Source organism: Peromyscus leucopus, chromosome 4 (assembly GCF_004664715.2).
Source record: "Peromyscus leucopus breed LL Stock chromosome 4, UCI_PerLeu_2.1, whole genome shotgun sequence".
Lineage (NCBI taxonomy): Eukaryota > Metazoa > Chordata > Mammalia > Rodentia > Cricetidae > Peromyscus > Peromyscus leucopus.
Genome location: NC_051066.1, coordinates 7754665 through 7772927, shown reverse-complemented (window position 1 = coordinate 7772927; position 18263 = coordinate 7754665). Strand labels below are relative to the sequence as shown.

The window sequence follows — 18263 nt, the reverse complement described above, 5'->3', positions numbered from 1 at the left end:
ATCTGTAGTTACCACTCCTTGGGGGAGTGTTTGCTCTTTCGAGATATTACTCCATTGTATCCATGTCTTTCAGATTATTAGATGGTAAGAATAATGAAGGAGGATTTTGGTTTGGACCAGACTGCCTCTGCCTTGTGACCCTCCTGTCTCAGCCTCTAGGTCAATGGTTCTCCACCTTCCTAGCACTGTGACCCTTTAGATTACTAATGTGGTAATGATGCCAACCATAAAATTATTTCATTGCTACTTCATAGCTACTGTTATGAATCATAGTGTGAATATCTGATACACAGGATATTTGATATGTGACCCCTGTTGGGGGTCATAACCAACAGGTTGAGAACCCCTCCTCTTGCTGAAATTGCGGCCTGATGACAAATGGAGTAGTTGTTTTTGTTCTCTGGTACACGCTACTAAATGTATTGTTGATCCTGCTAGTTACTTAGAATGGTAGACATTCTCACACCCTCCCACGCCCCACCCAGCCCGTTGACAGTACTAAGAGATCACATTTACCAGTACCTATAGATAGGGGATCAGATATAGGTGTCTTGGCCTTTTGAAAACCATCTTGTCAGTGATATTTTCATTTGAGTGTGTCTCAGCAAACCCTGACAGAAGCACCCCATCTGTGTGTGGTATCATTGTCCATCCTCCACAAAGCCACCCAGGTAGGGCCTAGAGGACAGTGATAACAGAGTGAAGTGGTGGCTGGCACCCTGTCGCTGTGTTCACTAACAATCTGGGACCCACTACAAGCTAAGGTGGCCATGGAGAGGATCTTTCATGTGAGCGGTTTCCTTTTCTTGGGAAAAGCATGTGGCTGAAGGAGAGAGCCCAGGCAGCCAGGCAGAGCTCCCGGGCTTCTGCCCTTGGACAGCCTCCCGGGCCCCTGCTGGATTTCCATGATAAACACAGCAACATTGACAGATAGTCTGGCCAGCCCTGCCCTTGTCAGCCAGGCCTTTTAGCAGCTTTGATTAATTGCTTTACGATTTCACATCCAGCCAGCCGCTGGTGGGTCACTTCTGCTCCCCATCAGGTGGAAGAATGGAGCAGGCTGCTGAATGAGTTCAAGACAGCCACCATGCGCCAAACTAGTGACCTCATGTTGAAGGACGATGAACTTAAATTAACTCCTTCTGGCCCCGTGCAGTTCTGCGGGGCCTCCATACCGACTAGCATGCTCCTGAGGCCCCAGCAGAGCATCCTGGGCTGCCGGCCTGGCCACGGTGGGCTGCTTTTTGGAGCCTGCCAGTCCTCAGTCTCGGGCACACTTGCCCTTGCCTGCTGGCCAGGGGCCATCTGAGGTTAGATGGGTGCAGGTGCCTGCGGTCATGGTCCCTGCTGCTGCTTTGTCCTCGTTGGATCTCCAGAGCTTGATTGGGAACAAAGCTGCTCTCTCTGCGTGGGGCAGAGATGATGAAGGGTGCCAGCCTCGAGAAGAGGGCCCAGGAGCTCTACTGGGCGGTGCAGCCAGCTCTCGGCTGTCAGCCCCTCGTCTGTCCTCCGCGAGCCTGGCTGCCCGAGACTCACCTCCGTCCTTGTTCCGTGACCCTTGCGGGGTGAAATAAGACAAAGCTTGCCCTTGCTCTCCTCCTCCTCCACAGCCACCTCACATCGCTTGGTGATATGCGTAGATGACCTTTGATCTGCTAAGGCAGTAGGGAAGGTTGGAGTGTGTTACACCTGTCATTTCAAGCTGGGTTGCGTTGGAAGTGGGCAGGGCGACCCAGCACAGCACAGCACGTGGACTCCCTGCTCTGCTACACCACCAGACCGTCAACGTTTTCTCTTCTTCAGTTTTGTAAGACTTGTGCTCCAGGTTTTCCTTGTGTTCTGGCTATATTCCACTCCCACAGATGTAGGACCTGTAAGTTCTGTGAAGTTTCACAGGAATTGGGTCATTGTTCCCTGGCTGGTGGAGTTTTTGTTCCACACATTTTATGAAGAGACTGAGACTTGCCGGTTTTCAGAGAGAACAACTAACTTTCCTCACCCTGCTCCATCTAGTCCCTGTGCCCCGCCTCCCCCCCCCCCCCCCCCCCCCCGTACCGCTTCTGTCTGGACCCATCCCCCACCGAGGCAGAGGGACCCAGGAGGGAACAGGGTATGGTATTGAAGGCCAGAGTGGGCTCCAGGCATTGGTGGGGCCTGTGGCCGCCCATTTGACCTGTGGAGGGAGAGCAGCCCTGCCCAGGCTGGAGGCCCCATTGTGTATGGCAGGGCCATCAGGTCTCTACTCTCGCAGTGACTCTGGGTGGATTTCAAGGCAGATCCAAGGGCCTTGGGCCCAGACCCTTCTATAGGCCCTGTGGCCACAGGCCTCAGTCCAGCTCCAAACGGTCATCTTCATTCCAAATAGCTAGTGCTGTGAACAAGAAGCCCTGGATTTTGTCAGGGCCCTTGTCCAGTAAGCAGAAGAAAGTGGCTATCTGTGGGCAAGAGTTAGCATGCACCTCCCAGCCTCCCCAAAACATAGGCCATGCAGACTCAGAGCCACCTCTGGTCCAATCAACTATATCTCTTGCCTGCAGGGGGCGAGAACATCAAAAACATCAACCAGCAATCAGGTGCACATGTGGAGCTTCAGCGGAACCCCCCTCCTAACACCGACCCCAACCTGCGGATATTTACCATCAGGGGCGCTCCTCAGCAGATCGAGGTGGCCAGGCATCTCATAGATGAGAAAGTTGGCGTACGTACACGGGCCTTTCCCCACCTGGCTTATACTAGCTGGATTTGCTTTTGGATGTCCAAGGTACCTGTTTTCCCCCAGAACCTTGTGCGTCCTGTGCCTTTCCATCCTTGCATCACATGGGGGCAGCCTCTCCTCTGCCAAAGGGAAAGTCCAAGGCTCAGGGAATGCCAGGCTCAGATGCAATCAAAGAAGCCTGTGGCATGACTGGCCAAGGCTCCAGCAGTCAGCCCTCCGAGCATGTCCTTGCAGGCATAGATGAGCAGCCGGACAGCAGTCTTCCCCAACACTGCCCCCGGCTCCCTCAGGCGTCACCCTGGCCACCAGCCCTGCAGGCAGCTTTCATTGACTCTGGCTTTAGTTTCAGGCACCTCAAAGCAGATAAAGAAAGGGAGTGTTGATGGAGGACAGATGGGCCACTGCTCACCTCAATGGGGACGTAGAATGGCAGAAAGAGCCCTGGGCCAGCCTAAATTGACGGGAGAGTCAAGCAGGTTGGTCCTCCCCCAGGGTGACATGCCAGGGCAATCGTGGTGGTGCCAGGACTGGCTGTGTGGTGGTCTTGGTCATTTGAGGGGCAGGGCCACCACTGCAGACCCTGTCTGCTGGGGGAAGGAAGCTAGTGTGAGCGCAGAACTGTCTCCTTCACTTGACTTGCCTCCCAGAGTGGGCTTCCCTGGGCGGGCCTGGGCGGAGGGCACGCTCATGTGGTGCATGGGGTGAGAGCTCCTCTGTGCTCACACAGGGTGCCGGCCTCGGAGCCCCTGCAGCCTTCGGACAGAACCCCTTCAGCCAGCCACCAGCTGCGCCACATCAAAAGTGAGTCCTCTGCCTCCATCTTGACGGAGGCCATTACCTGTCTAACCTCCTCTGTCCTGCTCCTGGGAAGTGCTTACTCAAGTCCTGGGCAGGGGCAGCACTGTGCTCTCCTCTCCTTTCTGTAGACCACTGACCAGACAGGGTAAAGCCTCAGAGCTCCGTCTTCCCAAGGGAGCACACTGCCTGGGGAGAGGGGAGGGTGTTGAAAGGGCCGCCCTTCCTGCAAATCAACAATGCTCCTCCCTTGCCTACAGCGCCTTTCCTCCCAGGGGCTTCCCCAACATCGCTGCTAAAGTTAACGGGAACCCCCACAGCACCCCTGTGAGGTAGGTGATTACCCATCCTTCTGCCAGTCGGAGGGTGAGGGAGTCAGTAAAGAGGATGGTCGGAAAGCAGGGGGAGGGTGTGTGACCCGTGCTGTCACGAAGGACTCTTCTGTCATCCACAGTGGCCCTCCAGCTTTTCTGACCCAGGGCTGGGGCAGCACTTACCAGGCTTGGCAGCAGCCCACACAAGTCCCAAGTAAGTGACTCACAGGGGGGTGAGGGTGGGTGCCAAGGTGGCTTCCTGAGGCTCACAGATCCAGGGAACTGGGGTGTGAGGGGCTCTGCCGCCTCGCTCTTGCTTCAGCTCCTCCCCAGAGAAGGGCCCAGCACACCTAGCATGTGTGAATGCACAGGAAGGTGAGGCTGCTTTCCCTGGCTCACAGGACCTCCTCAGAGCTTGGGGCAGGGGGGAAGTGACGGTGGGTGTGGTTTGATAAGAGTCTCTCCTGTCTCCATCTTCTTCTGAGGGCCAATCTGCAGCCTAGAACTTCCCTGGGCTCTGCTCTCCTAAGCAGCCTCCTGCCCTGCTGAGGACTCCTCTCACTCAGTCTCTTTGTCAAGGTGACCTTACTTCTCACCAGTGACTTAGAAAAGGGCTTTTTCTGTCACCTGGACTTCTGCGGACACCAACACAATTGTCTCGGCTAAGGGCTCCCTGGCCAGGAAGCTACTGCAAAGAGGAGGCTTGTGCAGTGCTCAGCCCTCTCCCTCCGCATCTCCACATCCAGATGTGCTCTGATGTTCTCAGACTGTGGCAGTGCTTCCCTGTCAGCGGGTGCCCCTGACAGTGCCCCCCTCTGTCGCCCTGGGTTCCTGGTTCTCAGCTTCTCCAGCACTCTGCTTTCTCCTTGCCTTGTGGAACTGGTGTCCTCACAGTGCTGGGCTGTCAATACTGCTGTGCTCTGTACATTCCCCCAGGCAGGAGGATGGCAAGATTGTGATTCCATCCGCCCTGTTGTTCCCAGAATAAACCCTGAGAGGAAAGCTGCTTCTCCCCGTCCCCACAAACGGAGTACTAGGGTCAGGGTCAGCAGAACCTGACACCGGGTGGGTTGTCCTTGGTGTGGGTGGTGAGCAGGAGGAAGGAAGGAAGGCTGGCAACTTGCACCCGTCTGCCTGTGTCCAGACAGGTCAGGAAGCAGTCCTGTGCATAGCCCCACACTGCAGCGGGGAACAGAAGCTGTCCTCCCCTGCAGTTCAGCAAGTGGGCCTTTCCCTGCCATTGGGCTGCAGCTCATTGGCATGGCAAAAATAAGACACTCTGCCGGGCGGTGGTGTGCACGCCTTTAATCCCAGCGTGTGGGAGGCAGAGGCAGGAGGACCTCTGAATTCAAGGCCAGCCTGGGCTACCAAGTGAGTTCCAGGAAAGGCGCCAAAGCTACACAGAAACCCTGTCTCGAAAAACAACAACAAAAAAGGCACCCTGCTGAGCTGTGTTGAGGGGCACATTCTTCACATTCCTCTGTCTGCCTTAGACTGATTCTGAAAAGAGATGAAGGGCTTTGGTGAACCCTTCAACACCAAAGGCGCTGTCCCTGGCCTCACTGCCTTATCCCTCTGCTTACCTGCCCCTGAGCCTAATGCTGCCTTGCCTTGACACTGGGGATCTCCTCATTCCTGCCTCCCCTGCCAACAGTGGAGAAGAAGGTGCCTAGAGTTCTGTGCTGTTCCCAGGAAGAAAGACTAGAAAGATCCCAGTTGGGTGCCTGTTGCTTCTGCCCCTGGCGCATGCACCGTGTGTCTCTGGCCTCAAACCCCAGACCTGTGCCTTCATGCCGCAGGGAGTCCCCACCCCTCTCACCTTCCTTGTCCAGAGCGGTAGTGGAGCGTGAGGGGCCTGACTGTCCCTTGGGAACTAGGCCCAGCGACTCTAAGAAGACTGGCTTCCAGCCCTGCCTCCTGGTAACCTTGGTTGCAGCCTTGCTCAGTGATAACTGTGCTTCCCAGCTGGGGCCTAAGTGAGGCAGGATGGGAGTCCATGAGCAAGGCCTGACTGCTCTCTGTTCTCTGCACAGGCCAGCAGAGCCAGCCACAGAGCAGCCAGCCCGACTACAGCAAGGCCTGGGAGGACTATTACAAAAAGCAGAGTGAGTGCAGCCACCGCACACTGCCGGCTGTGGCTTTGCTGTCCAGTGTCACCTGGTTTACACCCCTCTGGGACTGCATCTGGGTGCCCTCCTGATCTCTCTCCCATGCCCTGTCAGAGGAAGCCAGATATGGCCAATGGCTGCTGGTTGTATTGTCCTCACAGTCTCCCGGGGGCCATGTCAGGGCAGGCAAGAGGTCACAGTGCAGGAAAGGGCGCTTCCTTCCCTGGGTGCTGGCAGCTTGTCTTTGCTGTGGAAGTCCATTCTCTTTACAACACCAGGAACCAAGTCAGGCTTGAGGGATGCCGACACCCAAGTGTCCCCTGAGTGACTGCCAAAGCAAAGGGCCTGGGCTTATTCCAGTTGAAGCCAGTTCTGGGTCTGATGTAGGGCTCCCCTGGCAATAGCTTGCACCTAGAACAATCACTTGGCCAATTGGAAGGCCCAGGTTAAGGCTGTCAGAAGCTGCTTGGACTTGGAGGCAGAGTCCTCTCTGGGCCACTAGCTCCTCTGGTGACTGGACAGGCAGGTGTCAGGTGGTCCCCTTACTGGGGTGTGGAGGAGTTCAGGAGCCTGTCCCCCCACAACTTATCAACCTGCACTCCAGGTACCCAGGGCCGATTTAACACCAACCCCCCCATCCCCATCTGAGTGCCACACTGCACTGTCTCCCCACTGGCTGTGTTGATTCTCTAGCACCCAGAGTTGCTGGGCGGGCAGTTGGTGTATGGGAGACCTGTAGAAGTGTAGCTTCTGGGTGGGCTGTGGCAGAGGCTGGCGACAGAAGGCCACAGCACTTTATATGGCAAGCACCTTTGCAGCCCCAAATGGCAGCAGTGGTCCAGGGGAAGCAGATGCCTCAAGGCCCGAGAAAAGGGGCCTTCTATTCCCTCCGCTTTCTTTAACTGCTGTCCTTTGTCATCCAGGTCATAGCACCAATGCCGCCCCACAGACCAGCTCCCCACCGGACTACACGATGGCCTGGGCCGAGTACTACAGGCAGCAGGCCGCCTTCTACGGGCAGACTTTAGGGCAGGCTCAGGCCCACAGCCAGGTCTGTAGCCAGTCCCCAGTGCCATGATGCCACCCAGCCTTTGTGCTTACCTAGTCCCTCGGTGAGCACACTGGCCTGTGGGGATCTCCTCTGTCTCCCTCTGTCCCCGCCTTGGGCTTGCTCAGGTGCTGCTCTCTACAGCTCTGGGCCTTAGTAGCCCAACTATAAGTAAGTGCTGGACTTTCCCTGCATTCGCAGGGAACTCCAGGGCCACTCCAGTAGTTGCCCCTGAAGGGCCAGGGCCTTTGTTCAAGGGGGAAGGGCCTGGTGATCCCTCAGGGCACCTTCCTGGGGACCTGATGCCTTCAGGCCTTGTGGGAGGCTCCAGCATCAGGTGGACCGGTGCTGGGGCTGACCCTCTCCCTCCCCCACAGGAGCAGTAGATGGGCGTCCGCAGCGGCTCTTCCCCGAAATCAGTGTGAGGAAAACCTGTTTGTTACAGAGATTTTTAGATTTGCAAACCTTTCAATGAAGAACTTTTGTTTTGTTCTGTGAAACACTATATTTAGATTAACAGAATTTTTCTAAAAATCGGGAAAATGAGTTACTAAACATTGCTGGTAATTTCTGTGTCATGATTCTTTGTCACTTCAAATGTGTAAGCTCTGGGGTTCTTCTGAGCAAACCTGCGAGCTCAGGTGCCCGAATTCTCCTCAGAGTCTCGACATTTCATCAAATGATGGGTTTGTTTTATTTTTGTGTCTTTTTATTTACAGTTTTTTTTTGTTTGTTTGTTTCTGTTTTCTGTTGCAACAGAAAAAATGGCTTGGAAGTCTTAGGTGGTATTGTAACAAATTCTTTAAAAAAATTTAAGCAGTATTTAAATATTCGTAAATGTAAATTCATTAAGTGTTTCACTTCTAATTACTTGTATCTTGGCTGTCCAGTTTTATTGCGTTTTTTTTTAAGCTGAACTATTATGTATTGTAATTAATGATGTGAATTGTGAGCTGAGACGGGTCCTTGTATGCGGGAGGGGCGTTTGGGGTTGTGTCATTTCTAGCGTTCTGAGGGTAGCGCAGAGACGCAGTCCACCTTCATGTAAGCTGCCCGTCTCTGTCACCTGGTGCGGTTGTATGTCTAGACCTCCAAGCTGGTTTTAAAAACAAAAAGCCTTTCTCTATTCTCAGAAATATAAATACTGTTATTTTTAATATTAAAAGAAATTCAATATAACTTTTAACAAACACTGTGGACATTAAACCATATAAAAATGTAGTAACTATTTTTTAATTCCAAGGTGTTTTTTGCTTTTTTCTTTTAAATATTTTCTTAATATTTGTCAAATTAACTAGATAAATAAATAAATCTAGTATTAACCACAGTATGAGTTAAATAATTTTGATTTAATAAAAGGGATAATATGATTTCCAATGTTTACTGTAGTGTATCTTGTACAGATAACATGTATTTTTAAAGAAAAACGGAATTGAAGCTATTTTTTCTTGCATTTTGAATTGACCCCGAGGAACATTCCGTTTGAAATGTGCTCAAGTTACAGTTTCCAGTTCTCTCCTTTTCCTTACAATGCTTGAAATGTCTAACTATTAAAAAGGCAGTTGGAAATGTTATGCATGTTTGTTTGTTTTGTTTTTTTAAGGTGTTCTTTTTATTTGACTGACAATTCATTTTACACTCTATATAATAAAATTTCCACAAGACACCTTGTGGGCAAAGTGTTCTCGTCTGTTCTGTTTGCTGGCCCCTGGCTCTTTCACTTCCTAGCTGAGGTCACCTTGCCTCCATCAGCCTGACCTGTTGGTGCACAGTGACTTCTGAAGCCAATCTGGTGTTTAGGTGTAGCTTCGCACAAGATCTTTTGACTTAAGGGCCACAGTAAGAACAGTCTTCCCTGTCATAGCAAATGAGTGAGTAGTCCTGCCTGGGCCTGGGAGGGTGTGGTGTCCGAGGGGACCCAGTGGGGCTGCACCCCATCCTGAGCCTGACACCCTCCAGCCCCATAGTCAGGCACGCACTCACCTAAACACACACAGACCCTGCCGAGTGTGCGCTCTTGGGTTCTTTGCCCTGGCTGCTGCATACTCCAGACCCACTCACCTGTGCTCTGCTGTCTCAGGTGGGACAGCAGCAGATGCAGGCCTTTTGTTGAAAACAGAAGGGGACTACCCGCACCCACCCTAGTCCCACTGCAGGCCTGACCACAGGACCTGATGGGGGAAAGGCAGCTTTGCTGGCTGTTTTCTATCACCTTTTGGAGGCAACTGGCTTGAAATTCAGGTTTTTTGCCAGGGCATCTACCTGGCCCAACCTTCACCTTGGACCTCTCTGCTGTGGGATTGTCTGAGTATAGACAACAGGCCCATGAGTCCTTGCTGAGAACCTCTTGTGGGGAGGGGGTGTGCACGAATGCACCACACAGGAGGGAAAGACACATCTGTGGATCCTTGAGCCCAAAAGGGGGTGGGGAGAGTGTCCCATCTGGGCCGCACTGAGGCCTGTTGAGAGCCGGAAGACAAAAAGGAGATGTGGCATCTTTAACTACACCTCTAGAGAATCGAGTTTGACGTTGAGAAATTGAATAGTGAAAGCCACTGGGGGAGGGGGAGGGCGGCCGAGAGGGCATCAGCGCTGATGACGGTAATGGGAGTTGGAGAGGGCATTACAGGGAAGACTTCCTTCTAATTCATCTTCCAAGCTCGGTGCCAAAACAGCATTTGGCATGGTTCACAGGGAGCAATTGTGTGATAATGAACCCTAAGGTGTCCCTTAATTGAAGACTGAGCATTGCGGTTTGTGCCAAGAGTCGTAAATGGCGCAGGCTTGCGGGAGGATGCATTTTCTTAAATGTATCGGTAAGTACAGATTAGCGTTTGTCCCCAGTGAAATGCCGTACTATAAATTATGGAAATCTCTCTTTCCCTCTGATGCAGTCTTCTGCTGGGGGGTGGGGTGTGCAGAGCAGCAGGCCGCAGGGGGGAGAGTTTGCAAGCATATGAAATTTGGCCTCTCATTAACATGGCGCCCGCCCTCTGAAGATGGGTTCCATCAGCAGTCTGCTGTCCTGGAAGGCTAAAGTGCTTGAAATGTACCAAGTTCAGCGGTTGTGTTCCATTAAGAAAGCTGCATGGTCATCATGGAGGGCAGTGCCTGGTCTGTCTTCAAGGGCTTGCCCCACACCCACAGTGGCTCTGCCCACAGACAGGATTCAGCAGGACCCTTGCCAAACTGACCTAGCCCCACCCAAACTGGAACTGGAGTGAGGAGTTCTCTCTCCATCCTCCATGGGATGCACCTCCTTTCCTGCCCCTGGCCTCTCAAGTAGGAGGCAGTCTTATCCATTAGTGGACCCTCTCTCGTGGTGACCATCCATGTGTCTGTCCTACAGCCCCACAGGAGCACAGATGGTATGCTGTAGTGCCCAGGCTAAGGTGCACTGGACACCCTGGAGCCCCAGCTCCAGCTGGCTCCGGCACTGCTCTTCCCCAGGCCCACTTCCAGCCCTCCAGGGCCCAGCTGGGGTTTAGGATGGGCTAATGCAACTGCTCCTGAAGGACCCCGATTAATGGCCCGAAAGTGGCCTGACAATTCCGCAGGGGGCTGCTGGGCCAGGGTGCCTGCAAGAGGAAGCGAAGACATCCCAAACGGCTTCGAGCAATGGTTATCTTGGGCTTTTTGTCTTGAACCTTTCTCCAACTTCTCGACACTGGGCCCAGGCCTGAGAGGTAGAGGAACAGGTCCCGTGTCGCCTGCTCCCCATCCCCCAGGTCGGCCAAGACTGCCCATCCTAGAGCTGGTGGTCTCTGGACAGATGCCCAGTGAGGTAGATGAGGAGGAGAGGCCGTCCTAAGAGTAGGAGCTGAGCAGCAGCCAGGGCAAGCCCAAGGCGCATCAGTCACTTGCCATTCACCTCACCAAGATGTCTTTGAAACCCCAAAGTTTCAATACCTTTGCAGTCACTCATGGACCAAAGTCAGTGATTGTTACTGTTCTGTGCCATCCCTGCTGAGTTTAGCCAGATAGCATTGTGTAGCCTTCCTAAATTTTTTTATGGTTTTTCGAGACAGTGTTTCTCTTTTTTTTTTTTTTTTTTTTTTTTTTTTGGAGCTGAGGACCAAACCCAGGGCCTTGAGCTTACTAGGCAAGCGCTCTACCACTGAGCTAAATCCCCAACCCTGAGACAGGGTTTCTCTATGTAGCTCTGGCTGTCCTGGAAAGACCAGGCTGGCCTCCACCTGCCTCTGCCTCCCGAGTGCTGGGACTAAAAGTATATGCCACCACGCTCTTTTTATTGGTGAATTTGCTGTTACACCCAAGCAGGATAAGCCAGCAAGTGCTGTTTGGTAACTGAGCACAGGGAGCTGGTGTAGACCTTTAGGCCGTAGGTGAAGACACCAGGCTGTGTGCCAGCCTGAGTTCGTGCTGTGGCCATGAGATGGAAGCTGGTGGATGGAAACTGATACACACACGCACCTGTAAATACAGACACATCGGTAAGCACACATACAGAAACAACCTAACCTCCCGTGCACGCGACCTACAGACAAATGCTCACACAGTGAGTATAGAGGCGGGCTGGAAGCATGCTGTGCGCTGGCGGACAGCTCTACACTGGCTCCCGGAAGCCGAACCTAGTCACTGCTGTAACTTCCACACGGTCTAACCCCTCTGAACCCCGAGTGGTCATGTGACCACCAGCAGCGGCCTGAGAGGAATGCATGCTTTTCTGTGAGGAGAGGGTGTGCTCTCTCCACGGTGGGTCACGGGGCCTCCTGTTCTCCTTCCGCGGGCCTGCTAGCCAAACTCTTGGCTCTATAACCTAGATGCCGGGTCTTCATGCAAAATCAGTCATTCTGCCTCGCCCAGCCTCAAGCATTCTACTGTTAGCGGCAGAAAATGTGACCCCGCCCTCAGAGTAAGAGCTCCGTATTGACCACAGGAGAATCCAGTGCGTGGTTCCCTCTGAGGGAAGTGCTGTGCTCTGCCCTAGAGAGACCTTGTCAAGGCATGCAAGAGCATTGCCCTGTCCATTTGATGTGGGCAGAAAAGAGCCAGTGCTTGAGGGATGTCTGAGGTGGTTCCAGAGGGGCCCAGCAGGCCAGTCCACCGAGGCAGTAGAGTGCAGGGTGTGAACAAGCGACCTCGGCCTTGCCTCAGAACCCTGCCTCACTCCTTGTGAGGGTCATCTTGAGTGTCGATTGACTGAGTTTGGAATCACCATGGAAACACACTCCTGGGCAGATGTGGGAAAGGGCACTTCCAGAGAGGTTTAATTGTGGGAACAGACTCAGGCTGGATGTGGCAGCACCACCTTACGGCTGGGGTCCCAGCCCGAAGGAAAAGGAGGCAGCGAGCTGCGGACCAGCAGGAACTGCAGACGCGGTCCCTCCTGCCTCCACATCCTGCCCGCCATGGTGGACTGTCCCTTCAGGCTTCCGGCCTTCTGTAAGTCACTTTCTCGGGTGTTGAGAAGACAAGTGACACACTCCCTGGCCTCTGTGTGATCACCCTGTTCCCCCTCCTTCCACCTCAGCCCCTCACAGCAGGTGGCGATAACCACCCTCCTCAAGGGGTGACATGAACCTGAGGTCACCATGGGAAGTGGCAGCCGTCAGTAATGACTGCGGAATGACTTCTGACCACCATGGTGACTTCCTGCAAGAGCAGCAGGGGCAAACTGATCTGAACACAGCACCCCGCTGCCCCCCGGCCCCCACAGTCCTGCAGCCGGTCCCTGGGAGAGAGCAGCCTGGATGAGAGGGAGCTCTGCAGACAGCCAGACCCACCCCATAGTCAAGTGGGTGGCGACTGGTCTAGTCAAGGCCGCTTCACTCTGACCCACACAGCGACGTTTCCGGAAATCTCACTTCTGGCTTGTTGCTAACAAGTCTGAGGTACTGCAACTCGGCTTGTGTCAGATTTTCTGACCATCCATCCCTTCCCTGGGAAGCTGCACCATGGTCCAGAACTGAAGCTGGCTCACAGCTCTCGGACTACTCCTCTGTCATCTGCCCCGCCCCCACCCCCCCCACCCCCCACCCCCACATTCCTAGCAAACCTCCATCCCTCAGGTGGGCAGGGGAAACAGGAAAGCTCTGGCTGTGTGCTCAGGACAGCCGGGGCATCTGTCTAAACGTTTCCTGCGGGGCTGGTTTTGGTGTTTTGGTTTGGGGTTGGGTTTTTTGTTTGTTTGGTTTGTGATTTGGGTTTGTTTTTGAGACAGTGTCTCATGTAGCTCAGGCTGGCCTCAGTTTTGTTCTATAGCTGAGGATGGCCTTGGCCTCTAGATCCTCCTGCCTCCGCCTCCCGCATGGTGGGGCCATTGGCAGGTACCACCACACTCAGCTCTAGATGGATATTTCAGACTCCTCCCTAGCCTGCCTCCTTTTCGGTCAGGAGGGGCCTGAGCTACGTCCCCACTCCAGTGGGGATTTGCCCTATGATTGGAGAAGGTCAAACCTGTTCATTGCAGGTCCCTTCCTTGGATCTGGGTCACACTCATGATCCAAATCTCATTAGGCTCCGTGGGGCATCTATAGATGCATAGGTGTTTGGTTCAGTTTTGAGTTGTGAGCTTTTGTTGTTTGTATGTGGGGCGGTGGTGTGTACAGGCACACATATTTGTGTATGTGTGTGTGAGAGAGAGGGTGTGTGTGTAAGACACAGACACTTGGGCTGTCTTCCTCAGTTGCTCTCCGCCTTTTTTGTTTTTCTTAATTAAAACAGGGTCACTCTGGTTGGGTGGTGGCAGCACAGGCCTTTAACCCCAGTACTCAGGAGGCAGAGGCAGGTGGATCTCTGTGAGTTCAAGGCCAGCCTGATCTACAGAGTGAGTTCCAGGACAGCCAGTGCTACACAGAAAAACCCTGTCTCCAAAAAAAAAAAAAAAAAAAGAAAGAAAGAAAGAAAAGAAAAGAAAGAAGAAAAAAAAGACAGAGGGCAGTGTCACTCACTGAAACTGGAGCTCGCTGGCTAAGATGGGCCAACAAGCTCCAGGAGTCTTCCTGTCTCTGCCTGCCCTGGGCCTTGGGTTACAAACACCCAGGGCTGTGCCCGGCTTTTTAATTTAATTTTTTATTTTTAATTATGTGTCTGTGTGTGGGTGTGTGCACATGACCGCAAGTACCTGTGGAGACCAAAGGTACTTTGAAATGGTCAAACCCCCTGGAGCTGGAGCTCCAGGGTCAAATCCCCTGGAAAAGCAGCATGTGCTCTTAACCACTGAGCCATCTCTCCTTTTAATTACCCCCTCTTTAATTAAATGTTTTATTTTATATTCATACATGAATATAACATACTTTGATCCACCCACCCCAGTTTACTCCCCTCCAATTCATCCTCTACACCCTGTCTTAGTTTGGGTTTCTATCACTGTGACAAAACCATGACCATGGCAACGCTTATAAAGGAAAACACGGGTTGGGGATTTAGCTCAGTGGTAGAGCGCTTGCCTAGCAAGTACAAGGCCCTGGGTTCGGTCCTCAGCTCTGGAAAAAATTAAATAAAGGAAAATATTTCAATGGGGCTGGCTTACCATTTCAGAGTTTAGTCCATTATCATGGCGGGAAGCGTGGCAGCATGCAGACAGACCTGGTGCTGGAGAAGGAGCTGAGAGTTCTGCATCTGGATTGGCAGGCAGCAGGAAGAGAAAATGACACGGAATCTGACTTGAGCATTTAAAACCCCAGTGACACATTTTCTTCAACAAGGCCACACCCACTCCAACAAGGCCACACTGCCTAATCCCTGTCAAGTAGAGCCATCTCCTAAGGACCAAGCATTCAAATCTATGAGCCTATGGAGGCCATTCAAACCACGCCCCCAACACTGCCACTGTTGTTCCCCTCCAAAATCTTGAGCTCTTGCCTCCCCACCTCTCTGTCTCTGTCTCTGTCTCTGTCTCTCTCTCAGTACTCACATGGTGCAGCCTGTATGCGCATGGGTGTGGGGCCACATCCTGGAGCACCGGCAGCCCCTTAGGGCGTGAGTTCTGCAGCCTCCATTGCCAACAGTCCCTCAGATAGGGTGGGACTTCATGAGCCCCTCCCCCACCCGCACTGGCACCTCAGTTGGCTTGATTGGAGCAAATGTTGTCTGTTGGGTTCCAGCCACCGAGTTGGTTCATGTGTGTCGCTGCCCTGTCATGTCCAGGAGATACTGTTCCTCTACAGACGGTCACTTGCTCTGGCTTTTACAATCATGCCCATTCTTCCACCATGACCCCTGCGTCCTTAGGGGAGATGCTGGGATGTAGATGACCCATTTAGAGCTGAGCGCTCCGTGGTCTCTTACCCCCGCTGTCTCCCCCATATCCAGTTCTTAATTTAAGAAAGTCAGGCACTAACAGGCATAACGGTTGTAAAAGCAAGTGAAGGTCTTCAAGCTTGAAGAGCTGAGTTTTAAACCCACACTTAGGGTATGACCACACCCAGGGGAGACCTTACTATTATTGTTTTGTTCAAGGGACATGGTAGTAAACTGCCCCCTAAGCCTTTGTCTTTATACCCATAAATCAGTGCATCTCTCAGCCTCATCGGAGACGCTTCTTGTTGCCGGTGATAGTGATTAAAACGGAAGCCAACATCTCTCCTACATTCGCAGTCATGTTGTCCTGCATCTTTCTGGCATCTCTCTTGTCACACTTGATTGCACCAGCCGAGCCCTCCAGCACGTGGTCGATTAGAGCGGTGAGAGTGGACAGCCTGGGCTCGCTGGTGCTCCCGGAGGACTGCTCTCGGCGATTCACCATTAATTACGCCTGCTCCAGGATGCCTGCACATACCTTTCATCAGATAAGAAGTTCCCTGATGTTTCTCGCCTGCCAAGAGTTTTATCATAAATCGAATTTTTCAAATGCTTCTTCTCCATCTAGAGAGGTCATCATACGATGTGTCTCCCTTTTCACTGGAATATATGAATATTAACGACATTGCTTTTCAAGGGTTAAACCAGCCTTGCATTCCTAGAATAACCCGCCCAGTGTTCATGATGTTTCCTCTATCCCCTTTCTACCATATAAATATTTGGATTTGCTAATGTTGTATGGAGCACCCATTCACCTGTGTTAGTAAAACTGCCCCAAAGGTTCACCTCTGAATCCCACGGCCAGTAAAATGCCAGGCAAGGCCTTGGGGGAGGAGATGAGCATCTTACTGCAGCCATTGGTCATTGTGTGGTGGCAGCCACAGCCAGCATTGCTGAGCAGCAGGTGTCTCTCGGGCACTGTCCTCAACCCTAAGGGACAGAAGGACAAAGCCGTCCTCCCATTATACCCCTGAAGGAGGGACCTGTTTAGACCTGGCAGTGCTTAGTTAGACATTCAGCTTTGAACAAGTTCCTCCCACACAGGTGAGTGTTTGGGATCAGTTTCATTGGGGTTGCCAAGGCAACAAGGTAAGCAACCCACAGAATGTTGTCAGGGAGTGTACTGCTTGCCTCTCTGCTCAGATGGTAACCACACTGAACCCTGCTGCGAAGTAACGTGTATGCTGGGGCTCATGCCTCGCCCCTGTCCCAGGTCACCTGCTCAGACTCTCACTTATTTCCTCACCTTTGGTTTTTTGAGACAGGTTCTCTCTATGAAGCTCTGGCTGGCCTGGAACTTGCCGAGTAGACCAGGCTGGCCTCAAGTGCAGAGATCCACCTGCCTCTGCCTCCAGAGTGCTGGGGTTAAAGGAACCCAGCCATTCTTGGAATTTTGTTGTTCCTCTGGGTTTCCAAGATGTGTGCTTTGCTGTCTGTCATTAAATTTGCAAGTTTTCAACCATCATTTCAGGATTGCTTGGGCTCTTACCCTTCCTTTCTTCCTTTCCCCTTCCCTTTGGGCTCCCAAAGCTCACAAACTCACTGTGTAGCCACCAATAACCTTGAACTTCTGATCCTCCTACCGCTGCTTCCCTAGTGCTGGGATAGCAGGTGTGCCCCACCACAGATGATCTGTGCGGTGCTGGGATGGAACCCAGAATTTCTTGCAAGCTAGACAAGCACTCTACCAAGAGCTACATCTCCATCTTCCTCACCTCAGCCTCATTTTCCTCTTATTTATTTATTTATCTATTTGTTTGTTTATTGCTATCTTGAGACAGGGTTTCTCTGTGTAACCCTGGCTGTCCTGGAACTCGCTCTGTAGACCAGGTTGGCCTCGAACTCACAGAGATCCACCTGCCTCTGTCTCAGGAGTGCCGGGATTAAAGGTGTGCGACACCACCACCACCACCACCACCGTCTATTTTCTTTTTTTATTTCATGCAGCCCAGACTGGCTTCAAACACCTTGTGAAAGCTAGGTTGGTTCTGAACTCCTGATCCTCCTGCCTCAGTCTCCCAAGTGCTGGGATTAGAGGCTTGGCCCACTGTGCCTAACACCGACTCCAGCTCTCTCCATCCTCTCCCACCTTCGAATGTTCTCACACCGCTGGTGCTGCTGTTTCTTCAGAACTCACTCACCCCTTTGTTCCTGGGTCCCTGCAGTCTCCTCCCACTTCCCTTTGCCCCTCCCGTGACTGTTTCTATTGACATGACCCCAGTGGCGCCCCCCAGCCCCCAACAGGGTCTGCTGCACCAAAGCTGCTCTGGAAAGCCTGGGAATCAGACCTTCCTCTTCTACCCACATCCTCCAGTGGATCCCTTCCCATAGCCATCATGGTTATCATAGAATCCCTGTCTGGTACCTCCAGCATCCATCACATCTGGGTCAGAGGCCCGTGGCGGCTTTGTCTCCTCAGACTGCGTGAGTTGTCTTTGTTTCTGGTTTCCCCCTCCCTTTTGGCACACCTTGCTGTTCTTTTGAGGACCAGACCTGGTGTTTCAGGTACTCAGAGCTGAAGTCACTAAGCCTTTTCTGGGTGACCTAGTGTTTATCTGGTTGAACGCTGGGCTGGCCCCTGGGCTGTGCCTAAGGGTGCTGAAGTCTAACTCAGTCTCCTCCACACATGCATCTGTCTTCCTTGCATTCCTAGATATCCGTGCATCCTCCTCAGAGTCTGTCCAAAGCTTTTTCAGCTCTCTCGGATGACACTGCAGTTGGATTAGTGTGCTGGGGACATGGAGAGAGGGGAGCCTCCATCTTCAGGTGAAGTAGCCATCTTTTGGGAAGACCTGGGCAGTGTGTGTGTGTGGTGGTGGGGGGGTAATGACTTCCCTCTGCTTTCTCTGGATCTATTTCACAAGGACCACCTCTCCTTCAGAGGTGATCTTTCTCAGATGGAGCCTGGTAGGTTCCACCCTCAGCCTACTCCAGAGACTGAGACAGGAGGGTTGAAAATTAAGGTTTATATCTGGGCTACATACATCAGTTTAAGGCCAGCCTGGGGAGCGTAGCAA

At 52.6% G+C, this 18263-nt stretch overlaps 1 protein-coding gene across 3 annotated transcripts in view; it reads left to right on the top strand.

Annotated features, from left to right (window-relative positions):
• The window catches only part of Fubp3 (far upstream element binding protein 3), a 46776-nt gene extending 38221 nt beyond the window's left edge, over positions 1-8555 (top strand). The window contains exons 13-19 of one of the 3 annotated variants that reach the window (XM_028884659.2): positions 2538-2698; positions 3444-3517; positions 3772-3843; positions 3966-4039; positions 5859-5930; positions 6857-6984; positions 7359-8555. In XM_028884659.2, the coding sequence (XP_028740492.1) occupies positions 2538-2698; positions 3444-3517; positions 3772-3843; positions 3966-4039; positions 5859-5930; positions 6857-6984; positions 7359-7367 (590 nt within the window). In that variant the 3' untranslated portion in view covers positions 7368-8555. Of the gene's footprint in view, positions 1-2537; positions 2699-3443; positions 3518-3771; positions 3844-3965; positions 4040-5858; positions 5931-6856 lie in introns of all 3 variants that reach the window. The other 2 variants (XM_028884658.2, XM_037204581.1) reach the window with 2 other exon arrangements.
• Positions 8556-18263: the final 9708 nt, after the last annotated feature.